The sequence below is a fragment of the Pyxicephalus adspersus genome, chromosome 6, assembly GCF_032062135.1.
Source record: "Pyxicephalus adspersus chromosome 6, UCB_Pads_2.0, whole genome shotgun sequence".
NCBI classification, from domain to species: Eukaryota; Metazoa; Chordata; class Amphibia; order Anura; family Pyxicephalidae; genus Pyxicephalus; species Pyxicephalus adspersus.
Window position 1 is genome coordinate 12,473,382 of NC_092863.1, and position 18,768 is coordinate 12,492,149.

At 37.2% G+C, this 18,768-nt stretch overlaps 1 protein-coding gene and 1 long non-coding RNA gene across 4 annotated transcripts in view; one reads left to right on the plus strand and one right to left on the minus strand.

Annotated features, from left to right (window-relative positions):
- SCN4A (sodium voltage-gated channel alpha subunit 4) overlaps positions 1-17,470 on the plus strand; it is an 80,725-nt gene extending 63,255 nt beyond the window's left edge. The window contains exons 20-28 of one of the 3 annotated variants that reach the window (XM_072414575.1): positions 1,075-1,197; positions 2,491-2,769; positions 2,931-2,984; positions 5,143-5,280; positions 10,871-10,975; positions 11,085-11,355; positions 12,357-13,501; positions 14,147-14,185; positions 17,332-17,470. In XM_072414575.1, coding sequence (XP_072270676.1) covers positions 1,075-1,197; positions 2,491-2,769; positions 2,931-2,984; positions 5,143-5,280; positions 10,871-10,975; positions 11,085-11,355; positions 12,357-13,501; positions 14,147-14,149 — 2,118 coding nt within the window. In that variant the 3' untranslated portion in view covers positions 14,150-14,185; positions 17,332-17,470. The other 2 variants (XM_072414574.1, XM_072414573.1) reach the window with 2 other exon arrangements.
- Positions 139-17,513, minus strand: LOC140333136 (uncharacterized). Its single transcript, XR_011921292.1, has 6 exons — positions 17,374-17,513; positions 14,102-14,385; positions 11,976-12,057; positions 11,068-11,496; positions 4,966-5,040; positions 139-915 (listed from the first exon to the last, which is right to left on the minus strand). It is a non-coding gene; the product is annotated as an uncharacterized lncRNA (long non-coding RNA).
- Positions 17,514-18,768: the final 1,255 nt, after the last annotated feature.

Below are 18,768 nucleotides of genomic sequence, written 5' to 3' on the forward strand. Positions count from 1 at the left end.
ACTTATCTTATTAGTAATGTGAAACCTCCTTATTGGGTTGTGTGATAGTCTGCACTGCTCTTTCTGACCATTTTTTTTACATTTTGATTGAAATTGTATATTTTGATTGCACATATAAGACAAAGGTGTCCCTCAAGTCACTATACACTTTTTTTTATTAAGGTTAAACAGTAAAAACAATATATGTACAAATACCAGGAGAAAATAACATAATAATAACAATACAGGAATTCTTAAACATTGGCTGGTTTCCTAGTTAACCTTGTTTGAAAGATAAAACAATAATAATAAATATTTTCCTTTTATATATTCAAAAAACAATAGAAATCAACAAAGCAGCATCAACAAAAAGTCATTGCAGTTTTATTTGCTAGCCTTGCCATCACGTTCAAATGCTTTGAAGACTAGTTTTATACCTCGACATGAACACCTCCATTTTTGTTAACTTTCAGTTACCTTCGGACAAAAGCCGCTCCAATATTTTGCAGCAGCTCTTGCCCAACCTCGCTGCACTTCCGCTTCAAGTTTTTAGACAACCTGAGGTCGGTCGGTAAGGGTGAAGCTTTATAACTCTCTTAAGCATCTGCTGAATCAAGCTTTTGTTGATGTGGATGGCCTTTCCCTGGCTTAGTGTTTTCATCGGTGGTGGTAGTAGCAGGCCTTCCGATGTGTGGTTTGTCAAGAACAGATCCTGTTCCGAGAAACTTGCCATAGATAACGTAAATCGTGTTACGCGTTGAAGCAGTGTGATGAAAATAAAGCTTCTCAAACTCACGCTCAACTGCAGTCGGGGAATTAAAAAAAAACAACGCTGCTCCAATGTCAATTGGTCAGCCATGGTTAAAAAAATAATACGCTGACAAAAACTGCAAAGCCTAAGTTGTCAAATGCTGATGGCTTCTCTCCGAATGATACCTAGAATGAAATAGAAAAAAGGAAGTGTGTAGTGACTTTTGGGACACCCTGTATTTAGTTACACAACATAAAATGCTGCATACAGCAATTATATTTTTTTTTGTACGAATGTCTTACACAGTGCTTACTACTCCTTCTTTTGTCATTTCACATGCATAGGTGTCCTTGGTCAGTTTAACTGCTAATTGGTTGGGCTACTCAGAACTTGGGGCCATTAAATCGCTGAGAACCCTGAGAGCCCTCCGACCTCTAAGAGCATTATCAAGATTTGAAGGCATGAGGGTAAGTAATATTTAATATAGCTGGTCAGGTTCTCAAAAAAAGGTTGACCCCTATGTTGATTTTGAGAAGTGAAGCCCGCCCCATGAGTTAAAAAAAAATTAGAGAGGTAATTCCCTTTGACAGATGGAGGGTCAGGGAAGAATGAAGGGGGTTAGGGACGATATATTGCGCAAGGTAACTCTTCATATCGGTGCAAGGGTAAATGTTTTGTTCCTCTGTAACACAGATTTCATAGATAATATGACACAAGTAGTCTTATGAAATTGTGTATCGGTGTATTTAAAAGAGTGTAACTATTTTTAGTGATAATTACAATGTTATGATTCATTAATGTATCCAAGCAATATACATTCATTAGGTGTCAATGCTGTTATGTGAAACATCAAAGGTAAGGTGTATTGTATGGATTTTAGTTTTATTGGTTTAAATTTTGCTGTGTTTTGCCTTGTATTGGCTTCCTCAAAGGATTGATGAGATGTATAGATGATCCAGTGGATTGGAAGAGTTATGTTGTCAGGTCAAGTATGAAAGATAATCGACCCTATTTGGAAGTCGAGTAGTTACCTGGATGGCCCAGGTAAATTTTAACCCTAGGAGATAGTCCTAATGTGTATGTTCACTAAAGGCTTGGGAACATGGTGGGGTGGAAAATAAATACATATCTTGCACTGACATAAATAGTTATGTTAAGCAATATATTGCCCACTAACCCCCTTCTGTCTTTCCTGACCCTCCATGGCTCCTAAAATGCAGTATAAAAAAAGCACACAGGAACCTATAGATGTCTGCTTGGTGTAGAGTTTGCCAATATATTTTTTTTCCAAGTCAAATGGCAAAAGGGTTTCTTTAATATAGCAAAGCATATTAAAGTAAACCAAGCAAGGATGCAGATGTACCTTTTTTACTACCTTGCTGTCCTTTGTTATTTGTATTGACAGTTTGAAGGGTTTGGCCAGTTCAAATTTCCTTCTGTTATCTGGAATCCCCTTCACACTTTTTTTTTTATAAATGTTCATTCTGAAGGCATCATAGGGATGATAATAGATTGTTTGCTTTACGATTGGCTATCAAGGCTTAGTATCTGTAACAGATACCACCTCTGTATTTTACTTGGATTGGAAAATGTAGTTCAAGAATGTAGCTTCAGCTCATTCAGGGGTGCTTTGTAGGCCTGAACGGCCCCCTCTCTATTAGTACATTACAGCGAAGTGGTCTAAGCAGAAAAAGGCAGTATCATTTAACTAATATCTGTCATTAGCAGGATTTTTTTTGAAGAATTTCTCTATTTTTAAGGTGGTGGTAAATGCACTGCTGGGAGCCATCCCATCCATCATGAACGTACTGCTAGTTTGTCTAATCTTCTGGCTGATCTTCAGTATCATGGGTGTTAACCTGTTTGCTGGGAAATATTATCAATGTATCAACACAACAACGTCGGAGAGGTTTGACATCTCTGTGGTGAACAATCGCTCAGACTGCTTCGCTTTAAACCACACAGAAGAAGTGCGATGGGTTAACGTTAAAGTGAATTTTGACAATGTGGGTCTGGGATACCTTTCTCTACTGCAAGTGGTGAGGAAATTACTGCGTGTGTAAATGAGCAGCATGAACAGTAAATCATTTGTGTTATCCATGGCATGGATGGAAGGGGATAGAGCTATAGAAAATATCAGCTCTAGTACTAGATTCTCTTTGAAGTAATTTCAGTATCAAAATATTTCTGCTCTCTATAGGCCACCTTCAAAGGCTGGATGGATATCATGTATGCAGCTGTGGACTCCAGAAATGTGAGTAAACTCAGAAGGGTATGAAATACTGACACAATAGAAGCTGTTTTATGGGTTATTTGATAATAGAGATATAGAAGTGTAGCTTTATGGACGTTACACAGCACTTCATGATTGTGGCTATTGAGTAGTTTAGTTTGTCCTACAGGTCAAAAAGTGGTTAAAGACCTTGCGTGTACAAGTTATCTCCATGTAATATCTGGGCTTCCTTCCTGATCACAGCCGCTCTGCTTTATGAAATCTCTGCAGTATACAATTGTGCCCTGGTTGTGTTTTAAGAACCTAAAGCGTACCTAAACTCAGAATTTTCACTTTACATAGACAACCCTTTTATGTAAGGAAAAATTCAGTTTTTTTGTGTTTTGTTTTTTTAAATGCAACACCCTAGGCCAGGGGTCAGCAACCTTTACTATCAAAAGAGCCATTTTGCCTCCTCTTCCACTAAAGAAAAATAGTCTGGAGCGGCAAAACATAACACAGTTTATAAACTTTTAAAAGTTTTAATATTTTTTTAATTTTACCTGTTACAACAAGTGTGCATGTGTAGGCCTACTTTGAAATAAATTAAACACTGAACTATGCCCCTTGAAGCCTCCAGCTTCTAACGTATCATCCTGTTACATTAGCTGGAGGCTTCTAACGTAACAGGGTAGATTTTTTTGATGGGCAGAGTTCTTTATGTTCTGACGATGCCTTAGCGATGAAATTTTAAGGGGTGTTAGCCACAGGTGTCCCTCATTTGCAGCTTTAATTTTGTTCACCTGTACCCCCCAATCTTGAGTAATTGGGGTTCAGGTGCTAGAAGCCTCCAGCAATGTGTAACAGGGTAGATTATTTTGATGGGCAGAGTTCTTTATTTTCTGAGGATGCCTTAGCGATTCAATTGTAGGTGGTGTTAGCCATAAGTGTCCCCACTTGCACCTCTATTTTGGTCACCTGTACCGCCTCCCCCCCGTTCCAGAGAAATTGGGGTTCAGATGCTAGATGCTTCCAGCAATGTGTAACAGGGTAGATTTTTTTGATAGACAGAGTTTTTATGAATTTTTAGGAGGTGTTAGCCACAGGTGTCCCGTACTTGCACCTCAAATTTTTTTCAGCTGTACCCCCATTTCCAGATAAATTGGGGTTTAGGTGCTAGAAGCCTCCAACAATGTGTAACAGTTTAGGGGTTTTTTGATGGGTGGAGTTTTTAGGAGGTGTTAGCCACAGGTGTCCCCCACTTGCACCTCTAATTTTGTTCACCTGTACCCCCTTCCTGTTCCAGGGAAATTGGGGTTCAGGTGCCTCCAGCAATGTGTAACGGTAGATTTTTTTGATGGGCAGAGTTCTTTATGTTCTGATGATAGCCTAACAATTAAATTTTAGGGGGTGTTAGTCACAGGTGTCCCCCGCTTGCACCTACATTTTTGGTTTTGTACATCTTCCCATTCCAGAGGAATTGGGGTTCAAAGGAGGGGGATGTCATTGTACACACCTATTTGTACACGCCCCGTGGTAGATTTATTTCACTGGTAGATTTTTTTCATTAGAACACCGGATAGGGAATCCCCCTCCTCCGCAGTGTCTTGGGAGGAAGGGGATCCCCCATCAGAGATCTTGCCGCGGCAGCCGAAGGGAGCCACAACAAGGAGGCTGAAGAGCCGCAGGTTGCAGACCCCTGCCCTAGGCAATGGGGAATGAATGGGAGCCAAAAGCCTCCCGGGATACCTATGTCAATCATTATAATCATAATATTATCTCTTATTTGACAGTCAGCTCCTTAGCTACCAATTCTATTTAACTTTTTCTTTTAAAGCACTATAAAAAAATTTTTTGTTAAAAAGTTAGCAAACGTTTTTACCAGAAACAGTGGGAGACATCATAAAATGAAATTTGCTTTATTATTATTTCTGCATTTAATAAAGTCTTAACTCATAAACATTCCAAGACAATATTATCAAAATATTACATATTAGTACACAAATCTAGAGATAATAGTTACCTTGCAGTGTGTATATGAGGAGAGTAGAGGTAATATGGCAATCTGCGAGATACATCTTCTTTGAAGGACTGTCACCTGATGAGTATTGTAAAGAGCAGAACAAAACGGTCACTTATTATTGGTACAATGATGTCGAATAATATAACATGCAATCTGAACATTCTTTTTCTTTTGCAGATTGAAGAACAGCCTCAGTATGAAGTAAACTTGTATATGTATATTTACTTTGTAATATTCATAATTTTTGGAGCTTTCTTCACTCTGAACCTCTTCATTGGTGTCATCATTGACAATTTCAACCAACAAAAGAAAAAGATAAGTATTGGCTAGACTTGTATTAACATAAGTAAATATCCATATCTATGCCATAAGTATATGTGTGTGTATATATATATATATATATATATATATATATATATATATATATTTTTTTTTTATTTATTTTTTTTTTTTAAACGTAAGCATGAAGTATTCACATGTAGTATATAGTAATATATTAAATGGTTATCGTTGCCAATGTTGGATAAATGACACAGATTTAGCTGTTTTTGGGTGGCATGCTCTAGGGGTGTGATCCCTTGCTGCATCTTTCTTTCTTTTTCTGATCTGCATAACTATTCCAGTTCAAAAGCTAACCAAGATTAAAGTCACTGTAAAAGCCAAGCAAATAGCATCTTTTAAACAAGGTCAGCAGTGGTAACCTACAAACTTCACCTGAAAAGAAATGCTTTAATACAGTTCTAAACATTTACATGCAGTTAATGCAGTTAAAGTGTGTTTGTGTTGGTAGTGTATCACAATTGTAATGGAAAAGACAGTAAAGTGCCTACCCTCATACTTACATAGACCATGAAGAAGTAAAGACAGAGATTTAAGCAGGGTTTTTGGCACAAACAATGTATTCATTGAACATACATACAATATGTATAATAAATTATATCCAAACAAAATATAAAGGCAAGCCACTAAACAAACCAGTGGTCAGAAAAAGTGATTAGAGCATTAAGGTTGCTCGATACAGTACACAGTAATCAATGGTTGAATTGAACCCCAATATTTTCTCGGGTACTATAACAACTTATCAGCTTATAAATTGTTAACCATACAGAATGTTTAACCATCAAAACATGTTATTTAATATACTCGATGCCTTTTGCCAAGTATGGCTTCTTCAGGGGTGTTTTTGACAACATGCGTTGGTTGCTTGCGTGAGTTGTATCTAAAACAATTGAACAATATTTAACTTGAGTCTTAGGATAACCAGTACAAAAATTCTGTTGTAGATGTGGATATTCTCAATTATTATGGTATCTATCGCAAGATAGCCTTAACCTCCCAACCGTTAAGCCCGTACTTTTTCGTATTAAAAAAAGTTGCAATTATCGATAACCCCGTACTTTACTCACTCCCCACTTACCTGGTCCCGCTGTGCTCATCCAGCGTCGTGTCCGTGTTCCAGCGTCGTCCTCCAGCGCCGATCTCCCTCTCCAGCGTCGGGTGCCGTCTCCTGTAGACATACCTATAGACAAAACCACATAAATATATGTGGTTTTGTCTATAGGTATGTGACGGACACTAGGGAGGTGTTTTAGAAAAATATATTACTATACATTATACCGAATTATCGCATTTTCAGTATTTTTCATTTATTTATGTATTCTTGTTTAAGCTGAATTTTGTGTTTGTGTGTTTCAAACATTTTTTCTATTCATTATATCTACTAGACCCCTATTCGGACATATTTCTGTAAGTTACAGGTCTACAATTTTTAAAAAAAAATTTCATGAAAACCTGTAATGCTTTTGGTACAGAAATCTAGACATCATTGTAACGCCCAGGTGGTTAATTCATTAGATAACAAAAAGGTATTCAACTCTGTATATGTATGTATAATTATTTGTATTATTGGTTAATAGTTGCAATATTTAAAGCCAATATAAATAAGTTATTAAATGACAATTTGTAAAGAGGAATTTTTGTAGTAACACTTACATAGTTCTGTGGGATGGTGTCCTAGGTTTTGTAGTTGTATGCAGAATCAGAGGGATATAATGTCCCCAAAGGGTGTTAACACTCAAGTTTAGGTAAGTTCTTCTATATAGTATAAGCAGTCTTGTGATATACAAGGTGGAGCCCTTATACTCAAAATCAGAGATCTTTGCTTAAAAATGAAAAGTAACTTGATGTAATTTGAAACAAGCCATACTAGAGTAATATATAAAGGTAATAATACAGGCAACACTGCAGTGTCCCTGGGACCTCCCCCTGCTCCACATGCCCAGATGGGACATCTGGGGAAAGCCCTGGGGCTATTGGATGGTCCAAGACTCACAGTAAAGAGACAGACTTAAAGACAGAAGCCAAAAACAGAAAGACTTATAGCCAGAGGCTACAGTAAGAAACTTCTTAAAAGAACCTACCAAAAAGTCTCCAAGTTTGATACGGGAGGACTTTTATCAAATTCCCCATCAACACGAATTCAACCTAAACTACCCATTATTAGTAATTCAATGATCAATCAGTTTCCATTCTACCAGTGCACAGGAATATCCGTGGAATCTTCCCCCAGCCTTAAACCTTCCCCTCAATCCGACTTGCGGGGGACGGGGGCACCCAGAGTATCCCTGGGTGCACCCTGACGCGGTCCTGCCTATATTTTAAGCAGGCATCGCCTCTTTCCCCGCATATTCCCATCTCTTTAGACGGGGATGCTGTGAGGCAGCCGGTCTCTCACGGGCTGCAACACAGAGACGGAGGAGGGGAGGGGATCGCCCTCCCTCCTCTGCACTGTGAGTCTCACCCGCTGGAGGGATGTCACGCCGAGCACCGCCCTCCAACCTCTTTCCATTCAATAGCCCCAGAGCTTTCCCCAGACGTCACATCTGGGCATGTGGAGCGGGGGGAGGAGGTCCCAGGGACGCCGTCTTATTAACCACCTGGGCGTTACACTGATGTCTAGATTTCTGTACCAAAAGCGTTACACTGTTTTTCATGAAATTTTTTTTTTAAATTGTAGACCTGTAACTTACAGAAATATGTCCGAACAGGGTTCAGTAGATATCATGAATATAACAAAAGTTTGAAACACAATCATGTAAAAAAATAAAATGTACAATAAAATTAAATAAAAAACACAAAAATCAGCTTAAACAAGAATACATAAATAAATCAAAAATACTGAAAATGCAATAATTTGGTATACTGTAATATATTATTATATTACATAATATATTATAATATATTACTAGTATAATAGTAATATATTTTTCTAAAACACCTCCCTAGTGCGGTAAATTTTAAAACAGAGTCCAACGTCACATACCTATAGACAGAACAACATAAATATATTTTGTATTGAATCCAATACAAAATATTTGAATTTCCCGCTACGACCCCCATCGACGGGCGCACGCACGGACATCATCAGGAATCGCCGAGGGACGCGTACGCGAACACCGGGTATTCTAATTCTTTCCAAACTTTCATGCAAAAAGTGTTAAATTTTTTGCATGGAAATTTATTTTAGATTGTAGGCTATAATTCACCGAATTACTCAATAATTACTTATAATTCACTGAATTACAACGAATTACCGCATAACTCACCGAAATATGTCCAAAATTTTATAAATTTAATAATTTTTTTTTTTCTAAAACATAAAAAAAAAATCTTTAAAAAAAGTGTGTAATGTGTTTATATATATATATATATATATATATATATATATATATATATATATACACACAAGATTTCTTTGTATTGGTCCCAATACAGCTTTTTTGTATTGAGTTCAATACAAAAAGTGATTTTAATTTCCCGCCCCCCGCCCGCACCGACGTCTCCAGGAAACCCCGGTGATCGTCACTGCACACGCCGGAAGAAACAGAAGAGGAAGGACGTGTCCGGAGGAGCTGCGGGGGACCGGGTGAGTATAGTCTTACAATTGTAATCTGTTTGTCATACAATGTATGACAATCGGATTACAATACAACGTTTGTTAACCACCTTAGAAAAGTACGGGTTTAACACTTTTTGCAAGTGTTTTTACCCTGTACCAAGGTCAGGTTTACCGGCCGGGTGGTTAAGGGAGCGGCGTCCCTGTGATCTCCCTTCACGCCATCCTTCCATCTGCTGCTCTGCACACTACTCCATCGGCTGGTTGCTCTGGGCGTCTTTCCTCCGTATGCTGAACTCCTACTACTCAGGCCTATCAGAGAAGGTAAAGACACTGCAGTGTTGCTTGTATTATTACATTTATATATTACTCTAGTATGGCTTGTTTCAATTTACATAAAGTTACATTTGATTTTTATGCACAGATCTCTGATTTTGAGTATAAGGGCTCCACCTTGTATATCACAAGATTGTACTATATATTATTATACTATATAGGAGAACTTACCTACACTTGAGTGTTAACACCCTTTGGGGACATTATATCCCTCTGATTCCGCATACAACTACAAAACCTAGGACACCATCCCACAGAACTATGTAAGTGTTACTACAAAAATTCCTCTTTACAAATTGTCATTCAATAACTTATTTATATTGGCTTTAAATATTCCAACTATTAACCAATAATACAAATAACTATACATACATATACTCAGTTGAATACATTTTTGTTATCTAATGAATTAAGGCTATCTTGCTATAGATACCATATTAATTCAGAATATCCATATCTACAACATAATTTTTGTACTGGTTATCCTAAGACTCAAGTTAAATATTGTTCAATTGTTTTAGATACAACTCGCGCAAGCAACCAACGCATGTTGTCAAAAACACCCCTGAGGAAGCCATACTTGGCGAAATGCATCGGGTATAATAAATAACATGTTTTGATGGTTAAACATTCTGTATGGTTAACAATTTATAAGCTGACGAGTTGTTATATGTCTAGTGCCTACTAGTGACCTATGATGAACCCCAAGAAAATATTGGGATTCAATTCAACCATTGATTACTGTGTACTGTATCGAGCAACCCTAATGCTCTAATCACAATTTCTGACCACTGGTTTGTTTAGTGGCTTGCCTTTATATTTTGTTTGGACATACTTTATTATACATATTGTATGTATGTTTATGAATACATTGTTTGTGCCAAAAACCCTGCTTAAATCTCTGTCTCTTAAATCTGTCTTTACTTTTTAATGGTCTAAACAAGTTAATGCATCTAACAATCTTACCCACTAGTTGGTAAAACATATTTTATTGCACTATTTAAAATATTTATATATACACACACACACGCATCATTAAAAATACATTTGCTATTTTGTCCAGCATTTGACGCTCTATAATCCCCTAGTGAGATCACATATGACGTAAACTTAGCGTTAGGCGCATTGACAGAAGAACTTTATTGTGTAATAGTGATGGAACTTGTGCAAAGATAAATGAAATAAAAGACAAGTTGGTAGAAATAAAATATGGTAAGAAGATAATAATTATCAGGAAGTGAAGATGATAGCCAAGGAAGAGAGATTTAAAAAAAAGGAAGCTCTCGTCTAAGAAGGAAAATCATTAGAAATAAAAAGAGGAAATAAATAAGAATTTTAAAATGCAAACAACAAGTTGCCTCTGGATTTCTTGTGTGTTGCATTGCACCTATCATATTATATACATTAGGATGGGTTTGCAGACACAAGCATATATAAATATTTTAAATACTGGATTGAAAGTTCAGTTTAAAGGAGGGCAACATGCTGGATAATCAACTTCTTGTAATTATATTTTTATCTTGTTATAAGTATGTTGTTACTACATAGCAACAAATTTTCCATAGTGAGGGTGAAAAATCTGCTAGTGGTGGGGCACTATAGTCTAACTGCAATAATTTTTAAAGGGTTACTTTGTATGAAATTACAAATAACAAATATGATGTTCTCTTATACTTTGGAGGAAAAGATATATTCATGACAGAAGAACAGAAAAAATACTATAATGCTATGAAGAAATTGGGATCAAAGAAGCCGGTGAAACCAATTCCTAGACCAGAGGTAGAGTGTTCCCTACAAACTTAGATACATTCTGTTCTCTCTAATGGTTTTATTTTTTTTTAACTCATCGTTCAAAGTTCAATTGTTCTTACCATTCTGTTATTTCTAGAATCCAGTCCAAGGATTGGTGTATGATTTCATCTCCAAACAAGCCTTTGACATTGTAATCATGATCCTGATTTGTCTCAACATGGTGACGATGATGGTGGAGACCGATGACCAGAGTACAGAAAAAATTAATATACTTTTCCAGATCAATTTGGTCTTTATTGTAATCTTCACAACAGAATGCGTTCTTAAAATGTTTGCATTGAGGCAGTACTTCTTCACAATCGGATGGAACATTTTTGATTTTGTAGTGGTCATCTTTTCTATAGGTGGTAAGTCTGCGACTCCCATTGCTAACCTTCAACAAATTAATTTTGTTTTTAGCTTGATTGCAGACAATCAGATTACTGACCTAGAACCACGCTGTTGTCTTTAAATGGAAGTAACCTTGACAAAACTTTTTTGATGTAGACCTATAATGGAAAAATATAAATTTAACTTTCTATTCATTTTTGGTTCATGTCACACAAAGATGACTATATAATACGATCGCTCTGATGGGCATATAATTGAACAGGAATTAAAGTACAATTATCTTGTGCACAAAAAAAAAAATGTATTAAAACTGAATTGGTCTGTGCAGGCAATTGTTCAGAATAGCCTTGCACCAAACGGCTAAAACCCTTCTGCAGGCCAGTAAATTGCTGTCCTTGCTGATTGAGAAAAACACATATTTACCTTCACAGGCATTTACAAATGTAAGTGTTTTTTTGCCTGCAATCGACCCTTGATGCCTAGCTGTGCATGGTAGGCACCCAGGAGCAGTAAATGCTGCTTTTTTTTTTACTGCAGGTCTGAACATAGCCTTACAGAACTTTTCTTTTTTGTTTAGTTTGGGTTTGTTAAAATAAACCACTGGACACAAATTGCTCTGTTTATGAAATGCAAATACCTGATGGATAATGTCAGAAATTCTGAAATGTCTTCTTCCGACTTCCTGCGTTATCCTAGGGATCCCTCCTTGTCAGCATTTGCTGTGAATTCAAAAGAGTGATTGCTTCAAAATTCCAAAAGATCAATAAGAATTTGTAGAAAATGTAAATACTAAAATGATAGCAGCTTGGAGACGGGTCCTGGGTTCAGGTCTCTTGTCAAATATGTGACCACTGCACCTCTGTACTCACCTCTGCTGTCATAGTATCTGAATCTAGGTTCACAGGAGCAAAGACTAATAGGAAAAGGGTAGGAAGACATCATTTGTCTAGACAATGATTGCTGTCCTGGCTATTTTTTCTAATGGAGGAGTAACAAGTACTTTTCTTTTCATTTCCAGGTATTGTCTTATCAGACCTGATTGCAGAGTACTTTGTCTCCCCCACACTGTTCAGAGTTATCCGTCTTGCCAGAATTGGAAGAGTTCTTCGACTTATTAAAGGAGCCAAAGGGATCCGGACTTTGCTGTTTGCCCTGATGATGTCTCTTCCAGCCCTTTTCAACATTGGGCTGCTGCTGTTCTTAGTCATGTTCATCTATTCTATTTTTGGAATGTCCAACTTTGCTTACGTGAAGAAGGAATCCGGCATTGATGATATATTTAACTTTGAGACATTTGGCAACAGCATGATTTGCTTGTTTCAAATAACTACCTCAGCTGGATGGGATGGTCTTCTGAACCCAATTCTAAATAGTGGTCCCCCTGACTGTGATCCTCATGCAGAGAACCCTGGTACTGCTGTGAGAGGCAACTGTGGAAACCCCTCCATGGGCATTGTATTTTTCTGCAGCTATATCATCATTTCCTTTTTGATCGTCGTCAATATGTACATTGCCATCATCTTGGAGAACTTTAATGTGGCCACAGAAGAAAGCAGTGAACCTCTGTGTGAAGATGATTTTGAGATGTTCTATGAAACCTGGGAGAAGTTTGACCCTGATGCAACACAGTTTGTTGAATACAGTCGGATGTCAGACTTTGTCGACACTCTACAAGAACCTTTACGAATCCCTAAACCCAACAAGATTAAACTGATCACAATGGACCTGCCCATGGTAACTGGGGATAAGATTCACTGCTTAGATATTTTGTTTGCACTTACTAAGGAAGTCTTAGGAGACTCTGGGGAAATGGATGCTCTAAAAGCCTCAATGGAAGAAAAATTTATGGCAGCAAACCCCTCCAAGGTGTCATATGAACCCATTACCACCACCATGAAAAGAAAGCAAGAAGAAGTCTGTGCCATCAAAATCCAGAGAGCTTTCAGGAGACATCTTCTTAAACGCTCCGTGAAACAAGCTTCCTACGTCTACCGCCATAGCAAAGATTTTGACTCAGGAGCTGAAGATGTTCCAGAGAAAGAAGGACTGGTGGCAGAAAGAATAAACTCTGCGTATGGCGAATATCTAGATGAAGGAACCAATGGTAGCGCACTTCAACGGCCACGTTTAACAAACAGATATTCACGCAGCAGTGGAGATGATGTAAGAGAGTCTTACATTTAGAACGAGATTTACAAACTGTGAATAATTAGAGGTGAATGCTGTAAATGCAAAAATCTTTGAGCCTTCCGTCTCTCTACTACCGTCTTATCTCTGAGTAACATTAAAGGGAAGGAGTGACAAGGAGGAGAAACTAAGCAGTAATGCAATCTAATAATACTTTTATTTTTAAAAGTTCTGCCTTAGAAAGGAGGTGTTTAATAGTGATGTTCCTTTCAAAATCGTTATGTGAATTATGCTGAAATCGAGCACTATGTAAATGATTTAAATGAATGACTTTGTCGTAGGAAAAGCACTGCACATAACTTAACATGGATGACAAATACTGTTTTTGTAAAACAACTTAAATTATTCTGCACAAGGACCTTTATATTTCCTAAAATTTATATTTATTGATCTGTATGACCATCACCTCACTTATTACAGTACACTCCCCTAACAGTGGAAACAGACGGCAAATGTTTTGTTTTTACTTGCAATGCTAAAAATTTGCTTAAATGGCCTGTACTAGTCATGCAATACATGTTGTCTTGTGTTTTGATATACATAAAACAAATTGCATAGATAATGGAAACGCCTTACCTTGCATTGCTGAGCCTGTGTCTTTTCCTTTTTCCATTCTTACAGTAATTAGCCCTCATGGTGATATCATACTGTGGAAACAATGTGAGTTCTCCGCGCATGATTTAGTATTAAGGCCTGGTGTTGTTTGTTTTGGGATTTCTGTGGAAACCAAGAAAAGCTTTCTCATTCTTTGGTTTCAATAAGCAATATGGTGTTGCAGAGCGCAGGCCATTTTCCAGCACCGTCCAAGTGCTGCTTTCTGGGGTGATATTGCTTCTTGTTTGGAGATTTCACCTGCATGGCTGAAAAATGTGAGACCATTAATAAACAGAAGATCAAATATTTCCAATACAAATGTAAAATTTGTACATTTATTTCAGAAACATTCTCAGCTTTGTCTTAGCTTTTACTGGCTGGTGGTTTGCTTAGATTTACCAAGAGCATTGTCTGGTTTAAATACACCAAAATAAACACTTCCTAAATGCAGTAATATGAAAACTACAAAAGAACTGTTGGTCAGTCAGTTGATAAGGCATCTCTTGGTTAATCTGGTACAAAGTCTTTTTTCTAGCCCCTGCTGATTGCTGCATCAAAATTTTTCATCAAAATTGCTGCATATGTAGACAATAAATGTGTAAAAGATTTGTTTGTACAGTTTAGTGTGTATTGAAGGAAAAAAAATGACTAGATCTTTGCAAAGTTGATAAGTATAACTTTACATACCTTAAAAGTGTGTTGACAGGTATGTATATAAAGTCCCATGGAGGATTTAGTGAAAAAAGCAAATTTCCGATTTGGTTAAAAATTTCTTTTTTTTTCTAAAATAGAAAAAAACATTTTTATTCTTTTTTTTTTTAACCAGTATTTGCCTTTGCAGAACCCAGCAAATGTCAAAAGATGAGATCCCATGACAATCCATCCTGTGTCTACTGCACAATGGCTGGAGCTCTGCCACACTGCTGAATAAATGGATGAAGTCCTGTATTGTTTACCGTGACTCTCACCTTCTACTACTACATTCTGTCAAAAGCACTATCAGGACCTATCAGGAGTAAAATTAGGCTTTGGCAAGTTGCATGTAAACAATACAGGACTATGTGTGTCATGGGGAGCTAATGGTGCCTAGTGGATCTCATCTTTGGACGATGCCGCTGTAACCAAATACTGGTTAAAGATTTTTTTTTTCGCCTACTGGTTTGTATGTTTATTTCTAGGCTTGTTTAAAGTCTTTCTGCTAAAGGGTACTATGTGCACCAGTACCCATTTCCCAGGATAAGGGGCAGATATATGGGTGGTCGGATTAATTTCCGTGACACCAGTGATCTTTTTGGGTAACTGTAAAGGTGATATTCCTCCCATGGGCCAGCAATGTAAGCATGGGCCAGCAATTCTCCCTGCTGACCCCACACACTAATGTACTGTTAGCTGTGGATAAAGAAATGATAGGTCTTCCTTGAAAGGTATTGTAAGGGATTCCCCCATCTAACAAAAGGTGGAGAAACACTGCAATAGCTACAGGGGGGAGCAATGGCGACTTTAAGGAAATCAATATAAATATAGGAATTATTCATAACATGAATGTAGGATGTATATAAAAAAAAAGCATACCAAAGAATATAAAGTAGAAGACAACTGTGTGAGGTTCCCATAATATTAAACTGGACCCATACACAGGCTTGGGAGCTCCCTGGATCTTGGACCTCTGCAATTTGGCTTGCCAAAAAAAAAAAAAAAAAAAAAAAAAAAAAAAAAAAAAAAGCATGAGGACAAAACATGTGTAGCTCCCAAGCCTATGAAGGAGTGTGGTTTTAATACTGGAGGGACCCCACAATGCAAATAAACACTAAAACTGTATAATATTCCACAACCAATACAATTCACAAGATTAAAAGCCTAAACCTGCAAGCTTTAGGTTGTTAGAGCTAATTCTCCACTATACCTAAAAAAAAATGTTTTCACTTGTTAAATGCAGTTTCAGGGGCTTTGCAAGTAAGATGAAATAGCTAGCACTGAAAACATAGATATTACCACCAATATATTATTAGTTTTTGACAAAAAAAACATGCTTTTTCACATTGTTGTTTTTCTCTATTGGGGGCACAGCCTGAGCAATTGTAATAACAATACTGGCTGCAGGAGCTTTTCAATTAACTTGCAAAAGCTGAAATTTCCTTAAGCCACATTTACTGAAAGTCACTGAATGTCTACACTCATTCCTAGTGCCGTATCCAAAGGATAGTGATACCACCAAGACTGAATCCAAATAATAATGTCTGGCAGGAAGATTTGCTGATTCAGTAATAGATTTGTCCACCCATAGGAACTGATCACTAAATTACTGTTTTGTCTTGAAGATGTCAATGCTTCCGTGTTTGGCCCTACATTTTCCCATGCACAGACTCGAGTGTGCTCAGGTAATCTGGGTGCGCATATTTACAGATATACTTGTGAAAAGTAAATTGAATATTTACACCTGCTTCTCTAACTTTGTCATTCAATGTTACCTTACAGTTTACCTGTGATTTCTCTATGCAGGGAAGGAAGCAGATTTGCTTCCTTCCCTGGTATGCCCGCCCAGAGCAGATCAGAAAAAGAAGGGCTGCCGATAGCAATAAAATGTAAAGTTCAGAAGTAAAGTACAGCACCACCTTTAAATTCAGCAGAGGAAGTCATGGTCTATTTTTTTTTTTATCCTGAAATATCAGGATAAAATTCCGTGTTACTCAAAAGAGTTACACTGCACACATAAAAATCAATATCTTCTTTTAAAACAAAGATAATACAAACGCAGTGACGGGCTTGTGAACCAGCTGCAAAGTTTTCCAAAATACCTCTAAAAACTCTAATTTTGAGCTACCAGGGGCAACTGGAAGCACTGAATCTAAATAACAGAAATCCACTCAGTAAATTCCACTCCGGTGCATTAAAAAAAAATTGATCAGATTTCTGGTTGGTATTGTTTACATAATTTTAGCCACTGTTTTTTTTTTTTTAAATATGTCTGTGGGTGTTACATCTGACTTTTGTTAATTGCTTTGCATGTGGAGAAATTTATGCTTTTCCGTTGGTAAAGCTTTGGACTCGGGCACGCTAACTGGGTTGGCATAGACAAGGATTGCAAGCTATTGCCACAATATCATGCATGTCTGCCCGCTAGTTCTATTAGTACCGCCAGCTGCTTTTAGGTTGTAGTATCACTGATAGTGATTTTTGTGTCACTTTCCATTTTTTGTTCCCTTTAAGTGTAGAATTAAAGAATTTAAAGATTGGTCCATCTGTGGCACAGTTACCTGTGAAAGCTGGTCTCTCCTTGGTATTGAGGTCTGGTTACAAGTGCTGCTCTTGTTTCGTGCATGAGAAGATGTCAAAGCATTGGGGGAAAATCTCCTGCAGGTTTCCAGTGTCCTATCTTGAGTGATGAAGACGTAGTGTAGTCTTACCCTCATTGCTGAAACTTTGGCCACCACTACAAGAATAAAAGACTTGATGTCTGTCAGTCTGCATACAGAATGTGATTGCTGAACAAAAAGCTGACCGGTAGTTGGCACAACGTAATGCAAGATTAAATATCACACATGTCTTTAAAATGGAGTGTACATCAGTCTTATCTTTTTCTTATTCATTTTTTATTTCTACTTCTACATTTATTTTAAGCTGTGGGATTTGCACTGACCTTATTGCAGGTGTAGAATATCTTTCCTACAGAATTAAAGGAGAAGTTTACAAAAACAAAGTGAGGTATTATAGTTCATACATAAGATTTACCTCCATCCCAAGTCCAAACCCCCATCAGAAACTATTGTTCGTACCCCTTTATCTGCCTTGCTTGGCCATCAGATGTGCAGGGAAGTACACTGAAACAGTCTGGGGGACATAAATAAAACTAATTAGAGACATAATTAGATGCAATCAGAATACTACTTACTTTGCAAAGTCTATGACTCTATATTTGTGATTTAGCATTGTAGATGAGGTAGATTTTCACTCTAAACAGAAGCACATTAAAGTAGTCAGGGTCAGGTTTTATTCTGTTTTCTTTATAGCCGCTGAAAGAGAAATTTATGATTCAAGATAAAACCAATCTGTCTCAATGCCTCTGTTTAGCAATGCTTTGCTGTGTGTCAGAATTGATAAATTCCCTCCTGTGTACAGAGATGATTGATGATCTAACCATTAGGAACTAAGCATCCTGAAAGAAAACATTTATTTCTTTTGTATGCTATGTCATGCAGTAAGTCTCTAGGTTAAATCCCTTATTACTGCAGTTACATGCAGGCATTCATATCTAGTAAAGTTACATTTTTATAAAGGCCAATACGTTTCTAATAGGAACAGAATTAAAAAATTTAAGAAAGCGTGACGGTATTTTATTCAGACTACATCACCTTGCATTAAGAACTTCTGCTTTAGTGGAACCTTGCACCTTCTATATCATGTCATAATATAAATCTACAGCCACCTCCTGCTCTGACATGTAATCAGCTTTTCCTCTTATGTAGGAAAACTAAAAGCACCAACGCTGTTCCTGTGGTTCCAGGTAGGGAGATCCACTTTCACTATAAAGGGTCTATACTAATAGACCTTAGTATAGAGCTACTATAATAGACCTACTAATAGTAACCTTTACAGATGGACAGTGAAATTTCCAAAAGTAGAAATACAATGATTGTTCATAGTGTGAACTG